Below are 25,618 nucleotides of genomic sequence, written 5' to 3'. Positions count from 1 at the left end.
TCACATGTTGCCACAACCATTGCTTGATATTCTGCTTCTGCACTAGACTGAGCAACCACATTCTGTTTCTTGCTCTTCCAAGACACCAAATTACCTCCTACTAAAACACAATATCCAAACGTAGAACGTCTATCAGAAGGTGATAGAAAAAGGTGGACTGATGCTATTTTAGCCACGAGAGAGAAAGTATCACTGTAATTGATCCCAAATGTCTAAGTATGAGTAGGGTACGAGCAGTTTCAATAAGATGCCTATTCTTTCTTTCAGCTACCCTATTTTGTTGGGATGTGTACAAACACGATGTTTGATGAATAATCCTATGAGAGTTCATAAACTGTTGAAATGGGGAAGGCAAATACTAGAGGGCATTATCACTACGAAATGTGCATATAGAAACCCCAAATTGATTTTGATTTTCAGCATGGAAGGTCTAAAAAATAGAAAACAACTCAGATCGATTTTTCATCAAAAATATCCAAAGTGCACCTAGAATAATCATCAATGAAACTGACAAAGTAGCGGAATCCCAAGGTAGAACTAACTCGGCTAGGACCTTAAACATCTGAATGGACTAAAGTAAAAGATGACTCTGCTCGATTATCAAGACGTCGAGGGAAAATGGAGTGGGTATGCTTACCGAACTGACATGCCTCACACTCTAGAGTGTACAAGTGAGATAAATCAGGTACCATTTTCTGAAGTTTTGATAAACTGGGATATGCCAACCGCTTGTGTAATAAATCTGGTGAAATAGTATCAGGACAAGTTGTTGAAGGAAGACAAGATGTGAGTCTATGTGCTTTTGTAAGGTTAAGGTAATAAAGTCCATCTGATTCATGCACGGTACCAATGATCCATGTTGTACTGCGTTCCTCTATAAAAATAAGATAATGAAGAAATAAAATAGAGCATTTAAGTGATTTGGCTAAGCGACTAACGACTATGAGATTAAAAGGTCTACCGGGAACATAAAGAAATGAATCTAAAGGTAAGGAAGGAAGTGGACTTGCTTGACCTATTCCAGTTGCCATGGTTTGAGACCCGTTGGCCATTGTGACTGTTGGGAGAGATTGAGTAGATGAAATAGTAGTGAAAAGAGATTTGTTACTAAAAATATGATCAGATGCACTTGAATCAATGATCCAAGACTCAGAGGTTGAAGATTGGGAAACACGAGTCATGCTACTATTTGGTTGAACACCGGAAGCTATCCCTGAAGATGTTTGTTTACATGTTTTGTACTGAAGAAACTCAATATAATCCGGTAAAAAAATCATCTGGATTGGATTCAATGCATTGGATCCAACAGATTGTGAGTCAAAGGCTTCTGATACGAATGCCATTATTATGTTTACGCCAGATAAAGAAGAAATTTTTGGGAAATTACTGTTCACGTCGGAAAAATCACCATTAATGCCGGAAAAATATAGAAGTGGTCGGAATTTGATTAAATTGGATGGGTAGGCTCGGAATTGCAAGGAGAATAGACTGTCCTGAAGAAGTTTTGCCAAAATCCGGCCGAAAATAGCCTCACGTGTCAGTGCGTGGAGGTTGGAACTTCGCCGAAGAAATTCTTCCGGCGGCGCGTGAGAGCGCGCACGTCCTTTTTTGCCATAGGTTTTTTTAAGGGTTGGTCGCCAAGATCTGATCTACTTCCTAGTGGTGTTGGTTTTTGCACAACTCTGGCGGATACTATTGTTCTTGCAGACAGACCTGGTTTTGCTAGAAAAAGGGCTTCTGAAACCATATGAGAATGAACCATATGAGATTTGGTTTCAGAAAAAGGGCTTCTGAAACCCTAGTTGACTGATTTCTCTTCCCGGAGTCATTGGATTTTATGCACACCGATAAATTTCTCGCGGTTGCTCTGATACCATATGAGAATGAACGGGAGGAAAATCTATTATTGATATTCATTTAATTATAATATAATGAGCCCTATTTATACAATGCATATCATACTCATATTCTTTGTGGGACTAGGACTAATTCATATTATTTACATTATTATCTAACATAAATATTGAGCCGGGGGTCTTTCGGAAACAACCTCTCAACCTTCGGGGTAAGGTCTACGCATACACTACCCTCCCTAGACCCCACTTGTGAGATTATATTGGGTTTGTTGTGTTGTTCTTGTATGTTAATATATAAGCACATTGAAACTTCTAATGCTACTAGCTATCAAGAACTGTTCTCTATCTTTTGTGATGAGTAGAATTTGTTTCGATGAAAAAGGAACCTGTGGGTAGTAAAGTGATATAAGAGGAGAATTCTCTTGCTAGCATGACAAACTTTAACATAATCCTAGAACATATTATCTCGTGGTTCGAGGCCATCAAGATAGGCAACGACATAAGCCACTGGGCTTTGGTCTAATGATGAAGGTATTATATCGCGACATGTGTTAGGCACATGCTACAAGTTAAAATCATGATGCGGAACCAAATTTGGTATGTAAATGGAGAAGGGTTAGAAGAACATGCTCATTATCTATCGAGTTTCGAAACCGAAAAACAATAGATTTCTAGGTTATAAAAAGATAAAGATAGGCATAAACACCAAAGACCATTAGCTTTGAAAGAGATGTTATCCAATGGGTTTGCCTAACCCTTTCGAATGTCATCTATTATGTTTTGAGCAAAAAGGCATGGATAAGATTGTCTAGTGACCAAACCCTTCGGGGTGGCCGGGTTGGTTTAATAGGGGAATTCCCAAATATGAGATCTAGGGTTCAAAACCACTTGCATATATCCTTGGTCGAGCCTGTAGCACGCGGTCTGCTTAGTGCGGTTTACCTTTCTGTGTGGTTTACGGGCTATCATATAGGAGCGAGGTTTACCCTATGCACACACGTAGCGACTGTGGGTTTCCTTGTTACAAAAAGATTGTCCAGTAACCTAGGATCATATTTAAGGAACTTTGACACATCAAATCCTTGCAAATTTTAGAGGGTGCTCACAAAGTAAAGACCAAATAGTTTCAAGTCATTAACGACATGCTCAACAACAACAACCCAGTGGATTCCCACAAGTGGGGGTTGGGGAGGATAGGATGTACGTAGCTTTACCCCTGCCCTGGACGGGTAGAGATGTTATTTCCGATAGACCCCCAGCTAAAGAAAAGATGAAAGACGCACGGATAACAACAAGTAATAACAATACAAGATATTAAGAGAACTGGAACCAAGATAACAAAACAGCTGTATGTACTATGTAGTAATAGCAATCTAAGGATAAAATGATGTCATACTAACACTAATACTATTGAACTAAGGAAGATAAGACAAAGGGAAACACTCAATTACCTACTAACCTTGTACCTTAATTTTCAACCTCCACACCATCCTATTTAGGGTCATGTCCTCGGTTAGCTCAAGTTGTGCCTTGTCCTGCCTGATCACCTCTCCCAAGACTTCTTTGGTCTACCTCTACCCTTCCTCTTACCCACCAAGGTCAACCTCTCACACTTCCTGACTGGAGCATCTATGCTTCTCCTTTTAACATGCCCGAACCATCTTAGCCTTGCCTTTCGCATCTTATCATCCACGAGGGCCACTCCCACCTTGTCTCGAATAACTTCGTTCCTAATTTTATCTAACTTAGTATGCCCACACATCCATCTCAACATCCTCGTTTCAGCTACTTTCATCTTCTGGATATGAGAGTTCTTGACTGGACAACATTTTATCCCATACTACATAGTCGATCTAACCGTTACTTTGTAGAACTTACCTCTAAGTTTCAACGGCACATTCTTATCGCACAAGACACCAGAAGCGAGCCTCCACGCCATTCACCCTGCTCCGATACGATATGTGACATCTTCATCAATCTCCCGTCACCCTAAATTAAACACCCAAGATACTTTAAGTTCCCTCTCATGAGAATAACTTGCGCATCAAGCCTCACATCAACGTCCGCTTCCTGGGTAACGTTGCTGAACTTGCACTCTAAGTATTCTGTTTTGGTCCTGCTCAATTTGAAACCTTTTGACTTAAAAGACATGCCTCCAAACCTCTAGCCTCTCGTTAACACCAGCTCGCATCTCATTAATCAGAACTGTGTCATCTGCAAATAACATACACCATAGCACCTCCCTTGAATGTGTTGCGTTAATCCGTCCATTGCCAAGGAAAATAAAAACGGGCTAAGTGCTGATCCCTGGTGCAACCCCATCTTAACCGGAAAGTATTATGTGTCTCCTCCTGCTATCCTTACCCGTGTCTTAGCTTCATCATACATGTCCTTGATTACTCTAATATAAGTTGCATGCACTCCTTTAGCCTCCAAACATCTCATTAGAAACTCTCTCAGGACTTTGTCGTAAGCTTTCTCTAGGTCAATGAACATCATATGCAAGTCCTTTTTCATCGCCCTATATTGGTCCACCAATCTCACAAGAATGGCTTCCATAGTCGATTGTCCTGGCATGAAACCAAACCGGTTCTCAGAAATAGACACACTCCTTCTCATTCTCCCTCCTATCACCCTCTCCCAAACTTTCATCTTATGGCTTAGCAACTTGATACCCCTAAGTTGTTGCAGCTTTGGATTTTCCCCTTGTTCTTGTACATCGGAATCATCATACTTCACCTCCACCACTCTTTAGGCATCTTCTTCATCCTAAAAAGACAATAAACAACCCAGAGAGCCATTCCAAGACTGTCTTACCTGCACTCTTCCAGAATTTTGTAGGGATTTCGTCTGGCCAGGTTGCTCTACCCCTACTCATCCTGCGCATAGCCCCTTCGACCTCCTCTACTCTTAATGCTCTTATCCTCCTCTTCATTCAAGGGTTTATGGAAGTATGACTGCCATCTTCGTCTAATTTGTGCCTCCTCCAACCAAACTCTACCCTCCTCGTCTTTTATGCACCTCACTTGGTCCAGATCACGAGGCCTTCCTTTCTCTCACCTTGGCCAGTCTGTACAACTTGTTGTCCCCACCTTTGTCCCCAAGTTCTCTATATAAACGACCAAATGCTGCGGTTTTAGCTGCGGTAACTGCTAACTTCGCCTCCTTCTTAGCCTTCTTGTACCATTCCCTATCCGCCCTCTTCTCTACCTCGGCTATGCTTTTACTAGCTTCAAATACGCCACTTTCCTAGCTTCCATTTTCTCTTGAACCTCTTCTTTACGCCCGCAGTCCCCTTTGTGGCCACCAGGAAAACCCTTCGAGACCTCTAGCACCTCTCTCGCCGCCTTTCTAATACAATCCCCTATCATAGTCCACATACAGCTCGCGTCCCCACTGCTCCTCCAGGCCCCAATAGCCAATAACTTCTCCCCCAACTCCTGAACTTTGTCCTTAGTCAATGCACCTCATCTGATTCTAGATAGACCAGGCACAACCCTCTTCCTCCTCGTCCGCCTGATCTCCAAGTCCATAACCAATAACCTATGCTGACCTGATCTCAACTATGTATATTTTGAAATGACAATTGACATCTTTGATCACTTAACATGTTCCAATAGTGGAGATGTAAAGTTGAGGAAGATTTGTGCTTCAAGAGAATTTCATGCTTCAAAAATGACACTGACATAAAATAAATCAATGAACCTGGTAGCTTAAGCTTTTAGACGAGATTATAACAAATTTCAACATGGTAGCAAAACAATAGAGGTCTTGTGTTTCGATTCCACTTCCTCCATAAACTAGAAACTTCTGTGAGCAAGAAAGAAAAATTACAAGTCCGTTGTGAGGGGTCATTGCACACTCAGTAATTAAAATTATTCTCTCTCTAACTACTTAAGTTCTTAGATGTCGCGGTGACACAATTTAGTAAGAATTCTTTTTTGGGTAGAGAACATAGAGGCTAAGACAATGTTGTTAGAAGGTATACTAGGTCGGGCGAACTCTAAGACGACCTACACTTCTCCTATATACAACTGATTTCTTAAATAAAGAAGTTGGTACTCTGATAAAAATAAAAAAATAAAAATATAGAAGTCGTTTCTTCAACAATAGTCAAAGGAGACAGGAGAGACTGGTGGACACGCTGCAGTTTTACAGTCCGAAACACAGCATGAAGTTATAGTATGGAGATGCTATTTGCATTGAACTATATGAAGATGATGGAAGCACCTATTACCTAGCTAAAAATTACCAAAATCTCCTCGTCATTGGCGTGTGTACTGAGGAGGGAGAATTTTACGGGGAGGATGAGAGCGGGGTTGAAGTAGACTGGTAAGGAATATTATGGAGGAGGAAAAATAGGGGGAATAAATAGGCGGTGGAGTCGCCTTAAGACCTCATTTGTTTTTTCAAGATTAAGACGTATGAATCTGAATACATATCTGTATTAAGATTAAGATATCTGAATCTAAATACACATCTGAATATTATGATGTGTTTTAAGATCTGAATACTAAATGATTATAAGACTGTTTGTTTCTACAAAAATCTGAATATATAGGATTTATCTTAATTTAAAATTAATAAACATAAATTCAAATAAAATACTAATTAATCTAATATTCTAGGTAGTAACTAGTAATGATTGATATCGATAGTGATTATAGTTGAGGATAATGGTGGTGGTGGTTGTGATTGAGGAAGATGATGGTAGGTGATAGTAGTTTATAATGGTGGATGGTGCCGGCTATGGTTATTGATGGTAATGGGGTGGTTGGTGGTGGTATTTGAGGTGGGTGAGTGTGTGGTTATAGTTGAGGATGATGGTGATGGGGGCGATGGTAATGGTGGCGGCTATGGTTGAGGATGGTGGTGGTGATAGTTGATAGTGGTAGGCAGTGACAGCAGTTAGCAATGAATGTGGATGAGAGCATCTTAATGAAATTAAGTCATTGTTATAGATCTTAATGACCTATTCAGACCCATTAAGTGGTTGTGAAGTAAAAAAAAATACACACTTAATGATTAAGATTCAAACTTCAAAAACAAACGTACTTGATATCTGAGATCTGAATGATTAAAATTCAGACATCTATTAAGTGCAAACAAATGAGGCCTAAGTAGTTGGGTAATCAAGAAAATCTTGGGATCAAAAGATTTTTGGGGTTGTGATTTGAAGGTTATGAGGAATTGATCTTTCTATCTTAGGGATGTAAAGATGAAGCTGAGTGAGGTTAGCGTTGGGGAATAGGGGAAGTAAGATAAGAGTGGGTTGCAAATGAAAATAGGGAAGGATCAAAAAAGAAATGTGTGTTGTGCTTTTTCAAAAAAAAAGAAGAAAAAGAAATGTGTGTTGTGGCGTTCTATGAAAGGTGAGGAACAAGGGGCACAAGAGGACCTGGAGAAGGGAAGAGGGGGGGGGGGGATTCTGATTTGATTTACTGGGTATGAGTTGAAACATACTATCATGGGATGTTTGGGCTTTGTATGATCTTAATGAAAGAGGTGTTGTTTGGTTTAGATGTGAAAGCAGACAAACTAACATGGGAAACTTTAACAAATGAAGATAGAAGCCTTTTGAGGGGCAGAGATGTGGGCAGATTGGAGATATCGAGAAGAGGTGCTTCAAGAGCTATTACGGTCATGTGAGAGGAGAGGAAATTCTGATTTGATTTACTGGGCATGAGTTGAAACATACTATCATGGGATGTTTGGGCTTTGTTTGACCTTAATGAAAGAGGTATAGTTTGGTTTAGATATGAAAGCAGACAAACTAACATGAGAAAGTTTAACAAATGAAGATAGAAGCCTTTTGAGGGGCAGAGATGTGGGCAGATTGGAGATATCGAGAAGAGGTGCTTCAAGAGCTATTACGGTCATGTGAAAAATGAGGTGGGTAGTGGCTCAGGAGTACAATAGGTGTACACACATTTTCGCTTGTATCTAAGTTCTTAGCTAGTGGTTTTATTTGGGACTTTCCAGGAGTGATGAGGCTGTGGGGACTCTTGAAATATTTTCTTTTGGGCAGGAGCTAAGCGCTAGTAACGAAGACTACTGAAAACTGGGAGGTTTCATGTGTGGCAGAGGTGATTCCTGCATAATAACAGATCTGGGTGCCACAATTGTTCCAGGCATCGTTGAATTCGGAGATTTCATCAGTTTACACGCAAGCTGCTGATCAATTGCCTCTGATAGGAGCCACATTCACCTGCCTAGGGCAAAGGTAGCGGTAGACCATACTTCTATTGTATACCTGTTATATTTTATCGTGAAAAGCTGTACAACAAGAACAACCCAGTAGAGTTTGTGGAACAACTATCAAGTCAATGGACCTTACATATCGATTCACTGTAAACCTAAGCTTAAGAAATTGTAGGAGGGTCTAAGAAAATGGAATAGAGGAGTCTATGGGGAAGGCCATGTCAACTTATCTTAATATCAAATATCTTTAAGATAGTTGCTATCTCGGAAGTAAAAATTGTTGCTTGTGAATTCTCCTGCAGCTTAATGTGACACTAATACATCTCTGCTCTTAAAATTTTCCGGCATTTACCTTCTCAGTTTCCCAAATTCTCCCCAGTATAATACTCCAGCTTTGCCATCTCAAGCTTTAACTGGAAGAAATATAGGAATTGAATTAAGGGTGCTGTTGAGCTGTTGCCTATTTACAATATATATGAACTTTTTCTCAAAGAAAATACTTACTCATCCTAGGAGATTGAAATTTGCCGGTATTGCCATTATCATGTAACTCAGTACAACATATCATGTATTAAGCAAATATGTTAATTTGGATATAACTGCAGTATGTTGTTTGTATTAAAGGTACTCTTGAGCTAGTTGCTTAATTGCATTGACAATCCATTTAAAAAATTTTATTAGCAAGAAAATTGATTAACTATAGCTGGATTTGAAGGTGGACTATAATGTTGGGAATAAACAACGAGCAGGTCGCCTTCTGTAAGATTTATGGACGAGCTCGAACAAGCCCTTAGAGTTCAGGGTCACAGGAAAGATTAGTCCTTGATTTCTGTTTATACTTGCATTGCATAATCATGAACTCCATCGACCATCATGCTGTATTTATCTTTCTTGCTATCGCTTTGTTGTTGTTTCTGAACTAGAAGTTTTTCTTGAACAAAGTGATTGCTCTTTTAAAAACTTCTGACATTGTGTTTTACGCTGATTGTTGCTCAGGAAATCTCCAGGGTTCTGAATTGATGAATAGGATGCAAGAACAGGAAAACATACTTCAGCAATGTGTCAGCCAGCTTGAGAATGCTGAATCATTGAGAGTTACCTTGATTTCTCAGCTGAAAGATGCGCTTCAAGATCAAGTACAGTTTATCCCTCTCATCCCCCCGCCCCCCCAAAACACACGCGCACACACGACAAGCCCCAACGAAACAACCACCACCACCCCACTGTAATCCCATAAGTGGGGTTTGGGGAGGGTAATGAGTACGCAGACCTTACCCTTACCTCCACTTTCAAGTAGACAAGAAGCATTTGCAGCAAGCATTAACTACAACAAGATAATATGATAACCAAAGCGAAAGAAATAACATGAAGTAAAAGCAAACTACTAATAAGGAATTACAAGCATAATACTAATACAACTAGTATTGGAAAGAAATATGCTCAACTACCTACTAACCTTCTACCCTAGTCCTTGACCTCCACACCCGCCTATCAAGGGTCATGTCCTCGGTAAACTAAAGCCAAAAAATGAAAGAAAGAAAAAATAGCAAAAAAATAATCTAACCCCTTGTGTAGCACCTATCACTATGATTTTCATAATCCTCTCTGGACCTTCTATGTTTACCTTACATTTGATAAAGGGGTATATAGCAGAGAAAAACTACACAAACAGCTACATGACTGCGTTTCCCATGCTCCTATTGGTCGCTAACCAAGTTCGGTGCCTTTATTTTTCTATGTTTTTATTTCTATCTTAACACTCATGTCAACCCTAATGATTTTTCTATTTTCAGGAATCTAAGCTAGAGCTATTACGCAGTGGGCTGCAGGTAGACTCAATCCCAGTCTTTTATTGCACATCTCTCTTTATATTTTATCTATTCACATGAAAAGGGGAACAGAAAATTAGGATAAGATGTGCAAAAAAAACACAGGTGCACAGAGAAATAATGTATGTGTATCCCTCATTCCGTTTACAGAATTCAATTGCGTGAATCAGTTGTGGGAATTATCTTACATATAGTTTACTGTAGTATTGAGCAAAAGGGTTTGTTTGCTTTGAGTTGGAGAACAGTCAGATATAGTGCAGTTTTTGGGCTTATTCAATGATGAAGTGTGTGAAATTCTTGAGGAAAATTATGTTTAGAGAAGAGGCAAGATAAAGCAATTATTATTATTATTCTTTGCTACTAGCCAATTGGAGCTATCATACCTTTTAGGTTCATATTTAGTGTCCATGGTTTTCTTTTAGATTTTATGTTCTCCAATTTCCAGTAGTAGGGCCAATTTTTGCATATCAAATTGCTGCTGTTTGCAGAACAATCTAGATAAGGCAGTTCTATACCTTTTAGAAGTCTATATGACTTTTGTAATTTATAGCTGCTGTGAATAAGTAAGTCTTTTTCTTTCCCTTTTGTTTCATTATTTCATTCTTTATGTAATTTGGGTGTGAAGACTGTTACAGTTGGTCTTGTTTAGTTTGTCCTTGACGACTTACTAAAAGTGATGGGGTGGGAGTAGAGAAACATAGGCTGTAGTTGCCTTCGGTTATTAAGAGGTTCTGGAATTATGGGAGAAGTTTGAGAGGTTTTTGTTACCATGTGATGGGCATGGGAGATGTTCCTGAAGCAAGTCACCAAAGCTCTTGTTTGACGGGAATCTGAGGGGAGGAATAGTATCCACCAGAGCTTTATTTTGCAAAGTTATGGTTTCGGGTGTGGAAATCCGATGGGATGGGATAAAGCGTCACTTGAGGTTTTTTTTTTCTTGAGTGGCCGTGGCATAAGGTGAGCCTAAATGGAGTAGCATGGTCAGTGAGGATTCATATAGCCGACACAACTTGTTTGGAATTGAGGCATAATTGTTGTTGTTGGATGGCCATGGCGATAATTTGAGAGAAGGAAAGCATGGCAGGACGGCTTGAAGCTTCAGGTTGACACCGAAAGTGGTGGCGCATATTGCTGGGTTGGGGTGAAGTTGGGACTGGAAAAGGATAGGATAAATGAGCTATTCGAGGTGTAGGAGATACTTAGCCGTAAACACATTTTTTTTATAAAGTCTTAACCTTAAACACAATGATATTTCTTTGCTTGCTTTTTGGTGCAACTTGACACTTGTGTACGATGTACAATCAATGCATCTGCACGATTTGTGACTATGTCTTGCAACACTAGTGTAGTGCCAATTTATCATTTATAAAAATTTTCTTTACTTATAATAAAAGAATTTAACTTTTCTATTTTGAGTTGTCCGGAGGTATAGGAGATAGCTTCTTCCATTTTTGAATGTTAATCGGAAGCAGGTTGAAGAACTGAGCTCCTCATATTGAGGGGTGACTAGTTAGAGTCACTTGTCACAGAACTTTAACTTGTGAACGGAAAACTTTTCAAAATTTTGCTGGTTAGAACCTCATGTGTGGTGGCTGCTAAATGGGCTAATGTCAGAAGCTATTCATTTACAAGTGCAGCTTCCTTTTGGATGATCCAAAAGAAAAATGGTCAAGGAGACTGTTGAAGCCATAACTAATTAATTGAAAGTGTGCTTTCTCTAACCGTTTAAGTTCTTAGATTAGATGGTCACACTATCCATTGTGGTATTAGAGCATCCAGAGATCTCGAGTTTAACTGAATAAGAATTTTCACATGCTTGAGCCTTGACCCTAACAAAATGAGTCTGGTCCCTGCATGAGAGGGGCGTGTTGAAGACGTAATTAATTAATTTAAGTGTGTTATTTCTAACAGAATAAGCTTAGACATAGTTAGTTGACTAAAAGTCAGAGTTAATCCAGATGCAAACAACAACAACTCAGGTTTCCTTTCTAGCTGTTTGATTGGGACCTTTAACGACCCATTCAGTGCATCACCAAAACCAGAAGTGATTCAAAGCTGGTTCACAAAAAGATGGCAAGTCACAGCCGGTCTCAGAGTTACACATCTCTCTCCCTATCAATTCCTCTTCCATCTTCCTTCAAAACAAGAGGCCACAAGGGTTAAAGAAGGTGAATGGTTCTGGAATGGGTGAAGACTTTCATTGGGATGGTGGTCTCCGGTGTCCGGTACGCAGATGAACAAGGTGAACTCAGAACATGTATGGATTAGAGCCTTGGGTGTTCCTCTTCATGCATGGTCAGAAGGTACTTTCAAAGCCATCGGAGATCTTTGTGGTGGGTTCATTGGAGTGGATGTTGACACGAAAAACAAATCGAATCTGTTTTGGGCTAGAATATGCGTTAAAGTCTCTCTCAGAACCTCCTTCTAGGGTGGAGGTAGAAGTTAGAGATTGGAAATATTGGGTGTCAATTGTGCTAGATGATTATTGTCAAATTAGCAGAAATGGGGTCGCCGGAGTTCCAAAGACGGTGGATACAGAGGTGGGTACCTCGATGTCCAAAAAGCCAGTTGTAGCTGATGATAGACACGTGAGAGGCCACATGGGTGTCACTCTAAACCTAAATTTTGAATTAGGTCAGAGAACCGGTCATTTAGTTCAACCAACTCCGGTCCAATTGCAAATTAAAAAGGATAGTTCTGGACCCTCTGAAACAAAGAACATTGATTGGGCCTATTACTCTAAAAAGCCCAAATGTTTTAAGAGGGAGCAAAGGAATAAAAAAACAGGCCCAAATTAAACAAGGCAAGCAAATCTGGAAGGCAAAGGGCCCTTTTAATTCTAAACCCATCACTGCTATGCCTTCCCTGAACATTAATACGAGGCCTGACCAGCGAGCAACCTTCACCCATGATTCTGAAGTGGACGATGAAGCTGAGCACAATACTTTCTCTCTCTGCATGCCAAGATCCATCTCTGGTCCTACTCCTTCTCCTCTTACCGACTCAGATTCAGAATTCTCATTACAATCAACTGGTGATTATCTCTCTCTTCCCTGGTATGATTCTGATGATCAAATTCAGAACCCTACAATAATTACAACAACAACAACCTAGTATAATCCCACAAGTGGGGTCTGGGGAGGGTAGTATGTACGCAGACCTTACCCTACCCCGAGGGGAAGAGAAGCTATTTCCAGGAGACCTCAGCTCAAGAAAGCACCAAGTGACGATATATTAGTACCATCGATAGACTCGTAATAAAATAACATAAAATACATAACATAACATAAAAGAGCCTAAAATAGCAAAATAACAGCAATATAAGAGAATATAGTAAATACGAGCGAGATGGAAGGTAAACTAATACCCAGCGCATAAAGCCCTGCATCAATAGCTGACCAGTAGCATCCTAAGCCTAACTCCTAACTGGCTAGGCTCACTCTAGTACGCTGTAGAAATATTCACAACTTTCCCCTAACCTTCAACCTTAATGTTCGACCTCCACAATTCCCTGTCTAGGGCCATGTCCTCAGTAATCCTAAGTCGCGTCATGTCCCGCTTGATCACCTCTCCCCAATACTTCTTAGGTCTCCCTCTACCTCTTCTCGTACCCACCACCCCAATCGCTCACACCTCCTCACAGGTGCATCAGTGCTCCTCCTCTGAATGTGCCCGAACCATCTAAGTCATGCTTCCTGCATCTTGTCCTCTATGGCGGCCACGCCCACCCTCTTTCGAATATCTTCATTCCTAATCTTATCCATCCTTGTATTCCCGCACATCCACCTCAACATCCTCATCTCTGCTACTTGCATCTTCTGGATGTGTAATTTCTTAACCGGCCAACACTCAGTACCGTACAACATGGCAGGTCTAACTACTGCTCTATAAAACCCACCTTTTAGTAACGGTGGCACTTTCTTGTCACACAGAACTCCCGTCGCTAACTTCCACTTCATCCACCCCACTTCTATACGGTGTATGACATCCTCGTCGATCTCCCCGATCCCCTGAATAACTGACCCAAGGTACTTGAAACTACCCCTCTTAGGTATGACTTGAGAGTCAAGCCTCACTTCTACTCCTGCGTCCGTCGGCTCGTCCCCAAATTTGCACTCGAGGTATTCCGTCTTCGTCCTGCTCAACCTGAAACCTTTAGACTCAAGGGCCTGTCTCCAAACCTCTAGCCTCTCATTGACGCCGCGTCGTGTCTCGTCAATTAGGACTTTGTCATCAGCAAATAGCATGCACCATGGCACCTTCCCTTGAATATTATGCGTTATGGCATCCATCACCAGGGCAAATAGGAAAGGGCTGAACGCCGACCCTTGGTGCAACCCCGTAACAACCGGAAAATGCTCGGAGTCGCGTCCTACTGTCCTAACCCGAGTCTTAGCTTCATCATACATGTTTTTAATCACCCTAATGTATGCAACCAGGACCCCTTTAGCCTCTAAGCAGCTCCATAAGACCTTCCTAGGTACCTTATCGTACGCTTTCTCTAGATCGATAAACACCATGTGAAGATCCTTCCTCTTATCCCTGTATTGTTCCACCATCCTCCTAATAAGGTGGATAGCTTCTGTGGTAGATCGCTCCGGCATGAACCCGAACTGGTTGTCTGAAATAGACACCGTCCTTCGCACTCTCATTTCTACCACTCTCTCCCAGACTTTTATGGTATGACTCAGTAATTTGATACCCCTATAGTTGTTACAACTCTGGATATCGCCTTTGTTCTTGTACAACGGAACCATTGTACTCCACCTCCACTCTTCAGGCATCCTATTAGTCTTGAATATAACATTAAACAACCCAGTAAGCCATTCCAAGCCTGCTCTACCCACACCTCTCCAAAGTTCAACCGGAATTTTGTCTGGCCCGGTAGCTCTGCCCCTCCTCATCTTACGCTCTACAATAATTGAGACATCAAAATGGACTAAATTAGTCATGGGAAAAGCATGCAAGGCATTCAGAGTTAATTTCAAAAGGTTTGAACATGGAATCTTAGAGATGGTTCTAAGGATGGAGGAAAAGAGACAACTTCAATTGACAAACCAGAAGTCCAAAGAAGGAGAAAGAAAGTCAAAAGAGAAAGGGGAAACAGAAGTCAAAAGGTTGGTATCCTTGGTGAATTATGATGGGGAAAAAGAAGAACAAGGGAAGGAAATACCAATCTTTTTCTGGATGAAAACAAAAATCCTCAGTTGGAATGTGAATGGGTTGAATGACAACAGGAAGTGGGATATTATCAAATCATTAGTAAGAGATTGGAAGCCGGATATTCTTTGTTTGCAAGAAACAAAGATTGAAGATTGGAATGGAATTCTAGCAAGGCAATTTTGGGGCAACAGATGGGTTGAATGGGCAGAACCCAAAGCCAGTGGCACTAGGGGAGGGATAGTTACGATGTGGGACAAAAGACGGTGGAACTGCATTGAAATCCAACAGGGAACTCACTCCATATCAAGTATGCTTGAGAACACACAGGAGACTTTCAGATTTTGTTTCACATGGGTGTATGGTCCACACTCAAACTGGGAAAGGGAAGAACTATGGCATGAATTGGGAGCTGTTAGAGGATTATGGGATGAACAATGGGTGATTGGAGGTGATTTCAACGTTTGTAGATTTGAAAGTGAAAGGCACAATTGTGTGAGAAGATCACGAGCCATGAGGGGATTCTCTGATGTCATCCAGGATCTATGCTTAGTAGATTTACCATTACAGGGAGCTTACTTCACCTGGTCTAGAGGGGAGGTTAATATCCAAGCCTCAAGAATTGACGCGTTCCTTATATCATCTGAGTGGAATGATACCTTTCGAAAGATTAAGCAAATTGCTCTTCCTAAAGTTATATCAGATCACAACCCTATCATGTTGGAGAGTGGGGATTGGGACTCTAACCCATCCTACTTTAAATTTGAAAACATGTGGCTCAATACAGAAGGTTTCCTGGAAAAGACCAAGATATGGTGGCAGAGTTATGATGTCAATGGCACTCCTGACTTTATTTTGGTGCAAAAATTGAAGCTCCTGAAGAAAGACCTTACTATTTGGAATAGAGAAGAATTTGGCAACATTGCAGTGGAAAGGGGAAAAGCATTAGAGGAGCTTTCTCTCTTGCAACAACAAACAGAAGGAAGAGCTCAATCCCAGGAAGAAAAAGCCAATATTATGAAACTCCAAGTGGAAATTCAGCAACTGGCTAAAGCAGAAGAAGTATCTTGGGGACAAAAATCTCGATGCTTGTGGCTCAAAGAAGGGGATAGAAACACCAAATTCTTTCATAAGGTGGCCAATTCCAACAGAAGAACTAACTGTATTGATAGACTCAAAGTTGGGGATGACATCACTGAAGATAAAGATTTAATTAGGGGTGAGATTTTAGAATTTTATCAACAACTCTACACTGAGAATGAAAGTTGGAGACCTACTACAAGACTGGAAGATGTAGCAACATTAAATGGGGAAGAGAAAGTATGGCTGGAAAGGTCATTTGAAGAGGCAGAGGTTTTGGCTGTAATTAAGAATTGTGCACCTGATAAAGCTCCAGGTCCGGACGGATACACTATGGCATTCTATCAGAAAGCATGGGAGGTGATCAAGGATGATATCATGGGAGCCCTTCAGCACTTTCACCAGAATGGCAACCTAGTTAGATCATGCAATGTCACTTTTATAGCACTAATCCCGAAGAAGAAAGGAGCCACTGAGCTGAGAAATTACAGGCCAATCAGTTTGATTGGTAGTGTTTACCAAATTGCCTCCAAACTCTTAGTAGAAAGGTTAAAAGGGGTGATAGGAAAATTGGTGTCTAGTCATCAAAATGCTTTCATAAAAAATAGGCAGATTACAGATGCAGCTCTTATAGCTAATGAGATATTGGATTGGAAGATGAAGTCTGGGCAACCTGGTCTACTTTTTAAACTTGACATAGAAAAGGCATTTGATCATCTTAATTGGACCTATATGATAAATACCCTAAGAAGGATGGGATTTGTTGAATGTTGGATTAGATGAATCAGATTTGTATTACTACAGTGAAGTACTCAATCCTGATCAATGGTGGACCAGTTGGATTCTTTTCTCCCCAAAAAGGCGTCATACAGGGAGATCCTCTATCTCCTTTCTTATTCATCCTTGCTATGGAAGGGCTTAGCAAAATGTTACATAAAGCAAACCAGCTTCATTGGCTAGATGGTTTCAAGGTGGGAAGTGCAGATGGCAACTCTGTTACAGTCTCCCATCTGATCTATGCAGATGATACTTTGATTTTTTGTGGAGCTGAAAAATCACAGGTCTTATACCTCAATCTTACACTTATGATCTTTGAAGCTATTTCAGGCCTACACATGAACATGTTGAAGAGCATCATCTACCGAGTCAATTCAGTTCCAAACTTGGAAGAGCTTGCGGAAGTAATGTGTTGTAAGGTGGGATCTTTCCCTACAACATATCTGGGTCTTCCTCTGGGAGCTAGATACAAATCTCTAGGTATCTGGAATGGAGTAACTGAAAAATTTGAAAAAAAGTTAGCTTCCTGGAAAATGCAGTATCTTTCTCTGGGTGGTAGAATTACACTCATCAATAGTGTGTTGGATAGCATTCCTACCTACTTCTTGTCTCTGTTTCCAGTCCCAGCTAAGGTCTAGAGGAGACTTGATCAACTAAGGAGAGATTTTCTATGGGAAGGAAATAGTCAAACTCACAAATTCCATTTGGTTAAGTGGCCAAGAGTTAATTCTCCCCAAAGTGCATGGAGGACTAGGAATAAAAGATCTCACTTTACACAACAAGAGCTTGTTAATAAAATGGCACTGGCGGTACAACATGGAGAACCCTGGGCTGTGGAAAGTTGTAATACAAGCAAAATATGGGGTGGCAAACAACTGGTGTACTAGACAGAGTAGACTGCCACATGGTTCTGGGCCATGGAAACACATTTCAAAGTTATGGGGTGACTTTCAACTCAAGTCATCACTCAATCTTGGGAATGGAACTCATATTTCTTTCTCGGAAGATAGATGGTTAGGGTCAGAGATCCTGAAAGACGAACACCCAAGTCTATTTCTATTGGCTAGCAACAAGGATTCCACTATTGAGCACTATTGGCAAGATAACTCGTGGGCCTTGCAGTTCAGAAGAGATATCCAAGACTGGGAACTAAATGACTTGCTGAGATTGCTTTCAAAACTATCAGATTTTAAGGTCAACCCTCAGGACAAGCTGGAATTGGGAGATTCCAAAGATAAAACCTATACTGTCAAAAGAGGATATGATAATCTATGCTCCAATAAAGAGCTGATTGACAAATGGCCGTGGAAGCTCATATGGAGAACCAAACTCCCTATAAAAGTAATTGGTTTTATCTGGACAAGCCTGCATGAAGCCTGCCTTACTCAAGACAACCTCAGTAGAAGAAGCATTCCGACAGTGAACAAATGTTTTATATGCCAGGAGGATGTGCCAGGAGGAATCTGAGAGTGAGACATTTGTTTCTTTTTTGCACAGTAGCAGCTTACATATGGAACATGTTTTTATCAGTTTTTGGACTTGCTTGGGTCATGCCTTGCAGTATCAAGGATGCTTACGAGAGCTGGTGCTCATGGAGAGTTGAGAAATCCATCAAAAAAACTTGGCAAATGGTGCATGCTACATTTTTTTGGTGCATCCGGAATGAGAGAAATCACAGATGTTTTGATGGGATTTCAACTCCTAATCACTCTCTTAAAGCAACTTGTCTAATCAATTTATTTACTTGGTTCAACCAGGCCCCTGTAACTAGCTTTGAATCTTTTTGGGATTGTGTCTGCTCCTTAGTTATGTAAGTTTTTGTATATGAGCAGCCACACTTTTATTGTATATTTTTTGCTATGCATCTTCTTGATGCCATTTAATGAAATTATCTTGCTTCATTAAAAAAAATAAAAAATCAATGAGCTGAGTCATTTCGTTAGGTCTTTGTTTGCCTCTGGGTCACTTAGGGTCGTTCGTTCTGGGGCCAGTTAGGGTTGGGCTTTTGATGCCAGATTGTGAGTTGAGCGTATTTATGATAATTTTCTATCTTTTGGGTCTCTTTGTATCTGTATTGAGCTCTTATCTATGAGTTGCACTCCTCTGGAGTGCAATTTCTAATCAAATTCTTTGTTTTTCCAAAACAAACCCAAAAATAAACAGAATAAGTTTAATTCCTCACTAATCTCAATTGTGCTTCTTGATCAGTCACCTTTTCCTTTGCCATCATATATGACATTACATTTCTGTTTTCAGAACTCATGTTTGTGATTGCAATTTCCCTCTCTTGAACCTTAAGGTTTTCCATATCCCTTGGATCACTGTTTTTTCCCCAGCTATTCTCAGTTCTCATGACTTCATCTTCTGAGCTGCATGAAGTACCTAAAATATTCAAAAAATCTTTTGTTTTTGCTATTTTATTTTTGGTTACTTCATGAGTGTTGGATGCATTTAGATGTTATGAGTACTAAATTCACATATTATGAGTATTAATATGTGTACCTTAAGTTGCATTTGATGTTATGAGTACTAAATTCACATGTATTAAGCAACTTCTGTATCATTTTTAAACTATGCTCTTCATTTCGAGGAAACATGTGCTTCACTTCTCAGTTCTCGCTTAAAGCCCTAGGAGTCTTGTCACCTTTTGTGCTTTTCGCTTTTATAAACACTGTTCTACACCCTTTTTCTTCCAGAACAAAATGTCCATTGGAAAATTACCCTACAATAGTACTTTGTTATCCTGTTTGTCATTATGTGTGACTGGATGTAGATAACAATTTGTTCTTTTGAAGATGACCAGCTATGTTATCCAGTTTGTCATTTTCAGTGACTAGATGTAGATAGCAATTTGCAAGATGACTTATCTTCTTCAGGGAATATTTCCCAGCAACGCAAAGCATGATGCGTGTTTTAGGTGCAGGTCACAGACTTCAAACCCTGCTGACTGCTGTAGACAAAAACTTAGTATTTAAGGGGAGAAGGGTACGGTGGCAAGGCCCATTATCCATCACGTTTTGAACATTGCGTCATTGGCCCTTGGGATTTCCTCAGTTATCAAACAAAAAAAGGGAATTTCATATGCGAAATGTCTTGATGAGATAACTAAGATCCTTCCTACCTTGTTTTGTACCATTTTCCAGCACCTTGACACTCATTTTACAACAGTTTTTAATGTTGCTCAAAATCTTGTCTTAGGTGCTCTGCTATCACCAGTATAGGTGTTGGTCAAATAAAGGGGTGGGAGAATTTGTTCTTTCCCAAGTTCTTCTTTCTTTTATTTAGGACCCCATTTATGTTTTGGGGTCGTTTGGTTCACAATGTGTTAATTGATGAAATTAGTGAGGGTGTCCAACAAAAGCTTGAGACACAGAGAAGCACGTTGGAGAGTAAGAGCTTTAGGATAAGTAGAAGTAGGATTGAATACATGTACTGCAAGTTTAGTCAACATGAAAAGAACAAAGTTGAGGTAGATAGGATTGCAATACCAAAATGCAAACAATTTAGATATTTAAGTTCGTTGTTTCAAGAGAATGGAATGATAGATGAAGATGTTACCCATAGGATTAAAACCACATGGTTGAAAGGGAGAAGTGCTACTGTTGTGTTATGTGATAAAGGGATGCCTACTAAAGTCAAAGGTAAGTTCTATAGAACAACTATAAGACCGCAATGTTATATGGTAGTAAATGTTGGGTTGCAAAAATCCGACATATTTGCAAGACGAGTGTTGTAGAGATGGGGATGCTAAGATAGATGTGCGTTCATACAAGATTAGATAAGATTAAAAATGACCTCATTCGCAGAAGGTGCAAGTAGCACGCATTAAGGATCAAAAGAGAGAAAGTCGCTTGAGATGGTTTTGTCATGTCTCTGTGGCCCCACAGAGACACCGGTCCGTAGGGGTGATACTATGGTGAGTAGAGGTGTTGAAAGGGGACTGGGAAGTCCTAAAATCACATGGGAGGAAGTTGTCTCGAAAGACTTACAAATCTTTGGAATCAATGCAATGCAGACTTAACTAAAGATAGGGTACAACAATAACAACATACACACAGCAGGTAGAGACGTTTCTGATAGACCCTCAGCTCAAGAAAAGCGTTTCCAAAACATGTTTGAAAAAAATACATGAGAAAAAAAGCTACGATTAAAGTACTAAAGAAAAGAAAAGTATTGACAACAAAAATATTAAAGATAACTTAAGTGAAAGAAACAACAATAGTGATAAAATTGAAGAATACGATAATAATGGAATAATAATATTGTTACTAATAAGGAGAAAAGGGGACAAATAAAATGCTCTAAACTAGAACAATGCTCTTTCATAGAGAAGAGAGAAATCACTCGGCTACCTACTAACCTTCTGCCCTAATCCTCGACCTTCATGCTCTCCTATCTAGGGTCATGTCCTCAGTGAGCTGGAGATTGTCATGTCCTATTTAATCACTTCTCCCCAATTCTTCCACGGTCTACCTCTACCTCTCCTTAGAGCTAACACTGACAACCTCTTGCACCTCCTCACTGGGCATCTGTGCTCTTCCTCTTCACATGCCCAAATCATCTCAGCGTCACTTCCCGCATCTTGTCCACCACAGAGGCCACTCCCACCTTGCCCCGTATATCTCTGTTCCTAATCTTATGTCTCTTGGTATGCCCACATATCCATCTAAATATCCTCATTTTTGCTACTTTCATCTTTTGGATGTTTAAGTTTTTGATTGGCCAACACTCTGCCTCATAAAACATAGTTGGTCTAACAATCACTCTATATAACTTATATTTAAGTCTCAGTGACACATTCTCATCACATAGAACACCGGATGCGAGCCTCCATTTCATTCACCCGCTCCAATATGGTGTGTGACATCATCGTCGATTTTCCTATTTCCATGGATTATTGATCCCAGATACTTGAAGCTTCCTGTCCTTGGGATCCCAGATACCAAATCTGAGTTTTTATCATAGTGAGCATGGCGCCTCAGTATTTTCATGCCTTGGTCAGCTATAACTTCTTCCGCTTGCTCAATATGTCCTGCTCTCCGCGGTTGAATTGGTGGATCTCGAAGTGGAAGACGTCGCGGTAGCACTGGTATGTTGTGTCTTGGTGGCGGTGGAGGTTGTAGGCGTTGTGGAAGATTTGGTGGCTGATTTTGAACCGCTAAACCTTCAACCAATCTAGTCAAATTCTGCATTGATTTCCTTAAGTCATCTAGTTGCACTTTAATTTCTTCGTTGTCTCGTTCAAGGGCTGTAATTCTTGATCTTTCATTCTCAAGTTGTTCATCAAGTGAAGAGGATCCCGAGCTTGTTATTTGCTTGTCTAGCGACACGATGAACAAGATAACAATTTAAAAATTCGGACCTGGAACTTGAGCTCTGATACCAAATTGATGTACTTTCAAGGTTTTGCACCTCTCAAGTACAAAGAAGAGAGAAAAACAAAAGCACCCCGCTAAAGTTTTTCACAAAACTAGCGAAAGCGTTCTTCAAACTCACGTTAGAAGAATGTAAGATGGAAAGAAACCTCACCCACACGTTCCCCAATCCCGCAAGATTGCAAGAAGAGTTGAATAAAGGAAGAACAATGAAATATAAAATAAATCACGTTTTTGAAGCAATAGGTTAGAAAAACTAATCACCAATGTTTATTTTCAGCATATTAAGCCCTTTAAATAGGCCTTACAATGAGTAAAATTGGTAAGGTTAAGGAAATTAATCCTAATTAGACTAGAATAAGAATAAGGCTAAGAAAACCTATCCTAACTAAAATAGGAAAAAGAATTCTAGTAGGAATGGGATACCAACTAACAATCCTAGTTTGACTAGAACTACAAATATAACCCTACTAAAACAAAAATTAAATTCCTAGGAAACAAGAAATAAAAAATCTCAATCTTTAAGGAAAAGAAATCCTAATCTTGAATGGATTCTTAGACTTCTTCAATTTCTTGAAATTCTTGGGCCTCAATTGGACTAAGGCTAATTAATTAGTGTAAGCATTTTAAATTCACGGCCCAATTCTCTAAATCCATTGGCACCTTCATGAGCCCAACAAGCCTCCATTGTTGTAGAAAACATGGCCTCTGTATGTTCATCAGTATTAGTGTGATTCCAAATATACACAAAAGAAAGGAGTACTTGTGCTACCTCAATCATTGGTGGAATTCCAATAAACCACAGCATGATTGTATCATTTTCTTCCACGTTAAGGAGAACAGGCACGTCTCTCTTCCTTTATGTGTAAGCTGTGCATATTTGAATTCTTATACTTTGAAATCTTTGGGTTTCTCAAGTCCTTTGAGCATTGTCGTTCAACTAGTTTGATTCAAAGTTGTCTTTAAACTACCATATCTCCATCTTTTAACCCTGAATTTTAATCATCTGCAAAGATGTAATCATTGGATAACTTATATAATATGAGAACTTTTATTATGATTCCATCTTTATTTTCTCTGGAATTTTTGTTTGCTGCAATCCTATTCTTAAAGGTGAAAATGTGTTAACGTGTTCCTTGATTCTTTAAAAGTCCTTTCCTATGGTATTTCTGTTTCCTTACATAACATACAAACTAATGTTAGTTCCTTGATGGGATTGGGATTGACACAGCTGGTTGACTTGCAGGTTGCACGTGGTCAGATCGAACTAGCAAAAAATGTAAGACAGAGGCTGACATCTCCCAGTGTTGCTGCTCCACCATTGAGTACTGGTATCCTTCCAGTTGATGCCACAAGAGCAACTGAACCAACCCCGCCTTCACTGCAATTACCCAACATGCCTCCTTTGCCTCCACCTCCCAATCCTTTGACTTCTTTTGCAAATTCCAAAACTAATGAAGAGGAAAGCAAAAGGGCGGCTGCAGCTCTTGCTGCAAAACTTGCTGCTTCAACATCTTCTGCTCAAATGTTGACCTCTGTTCTTTCGTCTCTTGTTGCTGAAGAAGCTGCGTCACTGAGCAGTGGATTGAAATCAACTGGTTTCTCTTCTAGCTTACCTTTTGCATCTCCAGAGAAACGGCTCAAGTTTGACAAGCCAATGACTTTTTCTGATATGAACAGTTCCGAAGGGGGTAATTCCGCTTACTTCACTTCATCACAGCAACCGATTACTAGCATTCCTCTTGCCCTTTCCTCAGGCTTGCAATCGTCAAACCAGATACAAGCTCCGTTTCCACCACCACCTCCACCACCACCTTTACCTCCAGCAAATTCCCCTGGAAGTCAGTTAGGTCAGTCTGCAGCTATGATGATGGGGATGATGCCCTATGGATATAGTGCCGGCAGCCTTCAGCCACCTCAAATTGCAATGGGACTGAGGCCACCTCCACCGCTACCCCAGCAAGCACAACAGCAGCAACTGCAGACTCAGCAGCCACAATCTCAACAGCAGCCTGCCAATGGTGGATTTTATCGTCCTCCTGGTATTGGATTCTATGGACAGACCCATCAGCAGACAACACCAGCAGCACCCAGGCAGTAAATCCCTTTGGAATAGGGAGCACATGTTACATTGTACATTAATAGTAAAAGTAGACTAGTTCTAGTTACTGTTTCCCTTCTCCTTCATACTTTTGTGCACCCGACATCCTCTGCAATCCCCAAGCCCTCCTTCGAACCTCCACCTCTGTTGCTTAACCAAGGTGCCCTTTGTGTTGAAGTATTGGGTGTTTTGCATCCATTAAAGCGTACCTGTAACCTTATGTCTAGGTGTCTGTATAATTAGCTGTAGATTGAAGGTCCATGTACTTAATGTCTTCAGAACCATGAGCAGAAAGAAACTAGTAGGTGAAATTTTAACCTGTTTCTGCTGCCTGGACCTTTCTATTAGTTCTTTTAAATGCTTAAAACTGTGTAATCATGCGATTTCACTTCAGTTCTATGATCTCTGTATTTCATGGATATCTCCTCTCAAATAAGTCTGGTGGCCAAACCAAAACGGTATTAAATTAGCAAGTAAAGATAGTTGATGCTTGATATATCCACTATGATAATTTTGGCAACTTGGATGAGTTTGCTTTGCATGCCATTTGAAAGGTCACTGGGACCTTAAAAAATCACCTCCTAAGCTCTTGTAACACCTTGCCCAACATTTGGAACCCTCTTCCATAAAGTTGAAATCTGTATATACATATATATGATGAGTTGGCAAGTTCGTAACGCATCTTTTGGTGCTATACCTCCTTTGAACTTTGTACATGTTAACAGCCTAATGTTTTCTCCTAGACCCATCTGCCTTAGCTAATATTCTTCCTTGCTCCAATAGTAACTACTTTAGTCTCCATGACACCTGAACATCTTTGAAACAGCAAAAGAATCTTGTCACTACGTAGCCAGATACCAAGACCTCACATTGGATGCATCGAAAGCATGTGCAATAGTTCACATAATAGCTTGTATTATGCTACAGCCAGAACAAGGGCATTTACTTCAATCGGAGCAAGACCATTGTCCTACATTTGTTGGCCTACCATCCCACTAAAATTTAACCCAAACTTTCAGTATTTATTCGCTCTCTAACATTCAACTTTCAGCCTTTATGGTTCAGTTCCAAACTCCAACTTGTAAAAAAGAAAAAGATTTGAAATATACATTCTTGACTTAGCTTGATGTTATGTTTAGTATGCATATGCATATATAGAAAGACCTTTACCACAAGATGGTTGTAGCATTAAAATGTTGCAATAGGTGCAGCACTCGAAGTTCTGATGTGACATTGTCT

At 40.1% G+C, this 25,618-nt stretch overlaps 1 protein-coding gene across 2 annotated transcripts in view; it reads left to right on the top strand.

The window, feature by feature from the left end:
- The window catches only part of LOC104221739 (uncharacterized), a 36,149-nt gene extending 11,351 nt beyond the window's left edge, over positions 1-24,798 (top strand). For both annotated transcript variants that reach the window (XM_009772862.2, XM_009772863.2), the window contains exons 8-10: positions 9,054-9,193; positions 9,851-9,886; positions 23,525-24,798. In XM_009772862.2, the coding sequence (XP_009771164.1) occupies positions 9,054-9,193; positions 9,851-9,886; positions 23,525-24,379 (1,031 nt within the window). In that variant the 3' untranslated portion in view covers positions 24,380-24,798. The remainder of the gene's footprint in view (positions 1-9,053; positions 9,194-9,850; positions 9,887-23,524) is intronic.
- Positions 24,799-25,618: the final 820 nt, after the last annotated feature.

The sequence above is a fragment of the Nicotiana sylvestris genome, chromosome 5 (assembly GCF_000393655.2).
Source record: "Nicotiana sylvestris chromosome 5, ASM39365v2, whole genome shotgun sequence".
NCBI classification, from domain to species: domain Eukaryota; kingdom Viridiplantae; phylum Streptophyta; class Magnoliopsida; order Solanales; family Solanaceae; genus Nicotiana; species Nicotiana sylvestris.
This window is presented reverse-complemented; position numbering and strand designations above follow the sequence as displayed.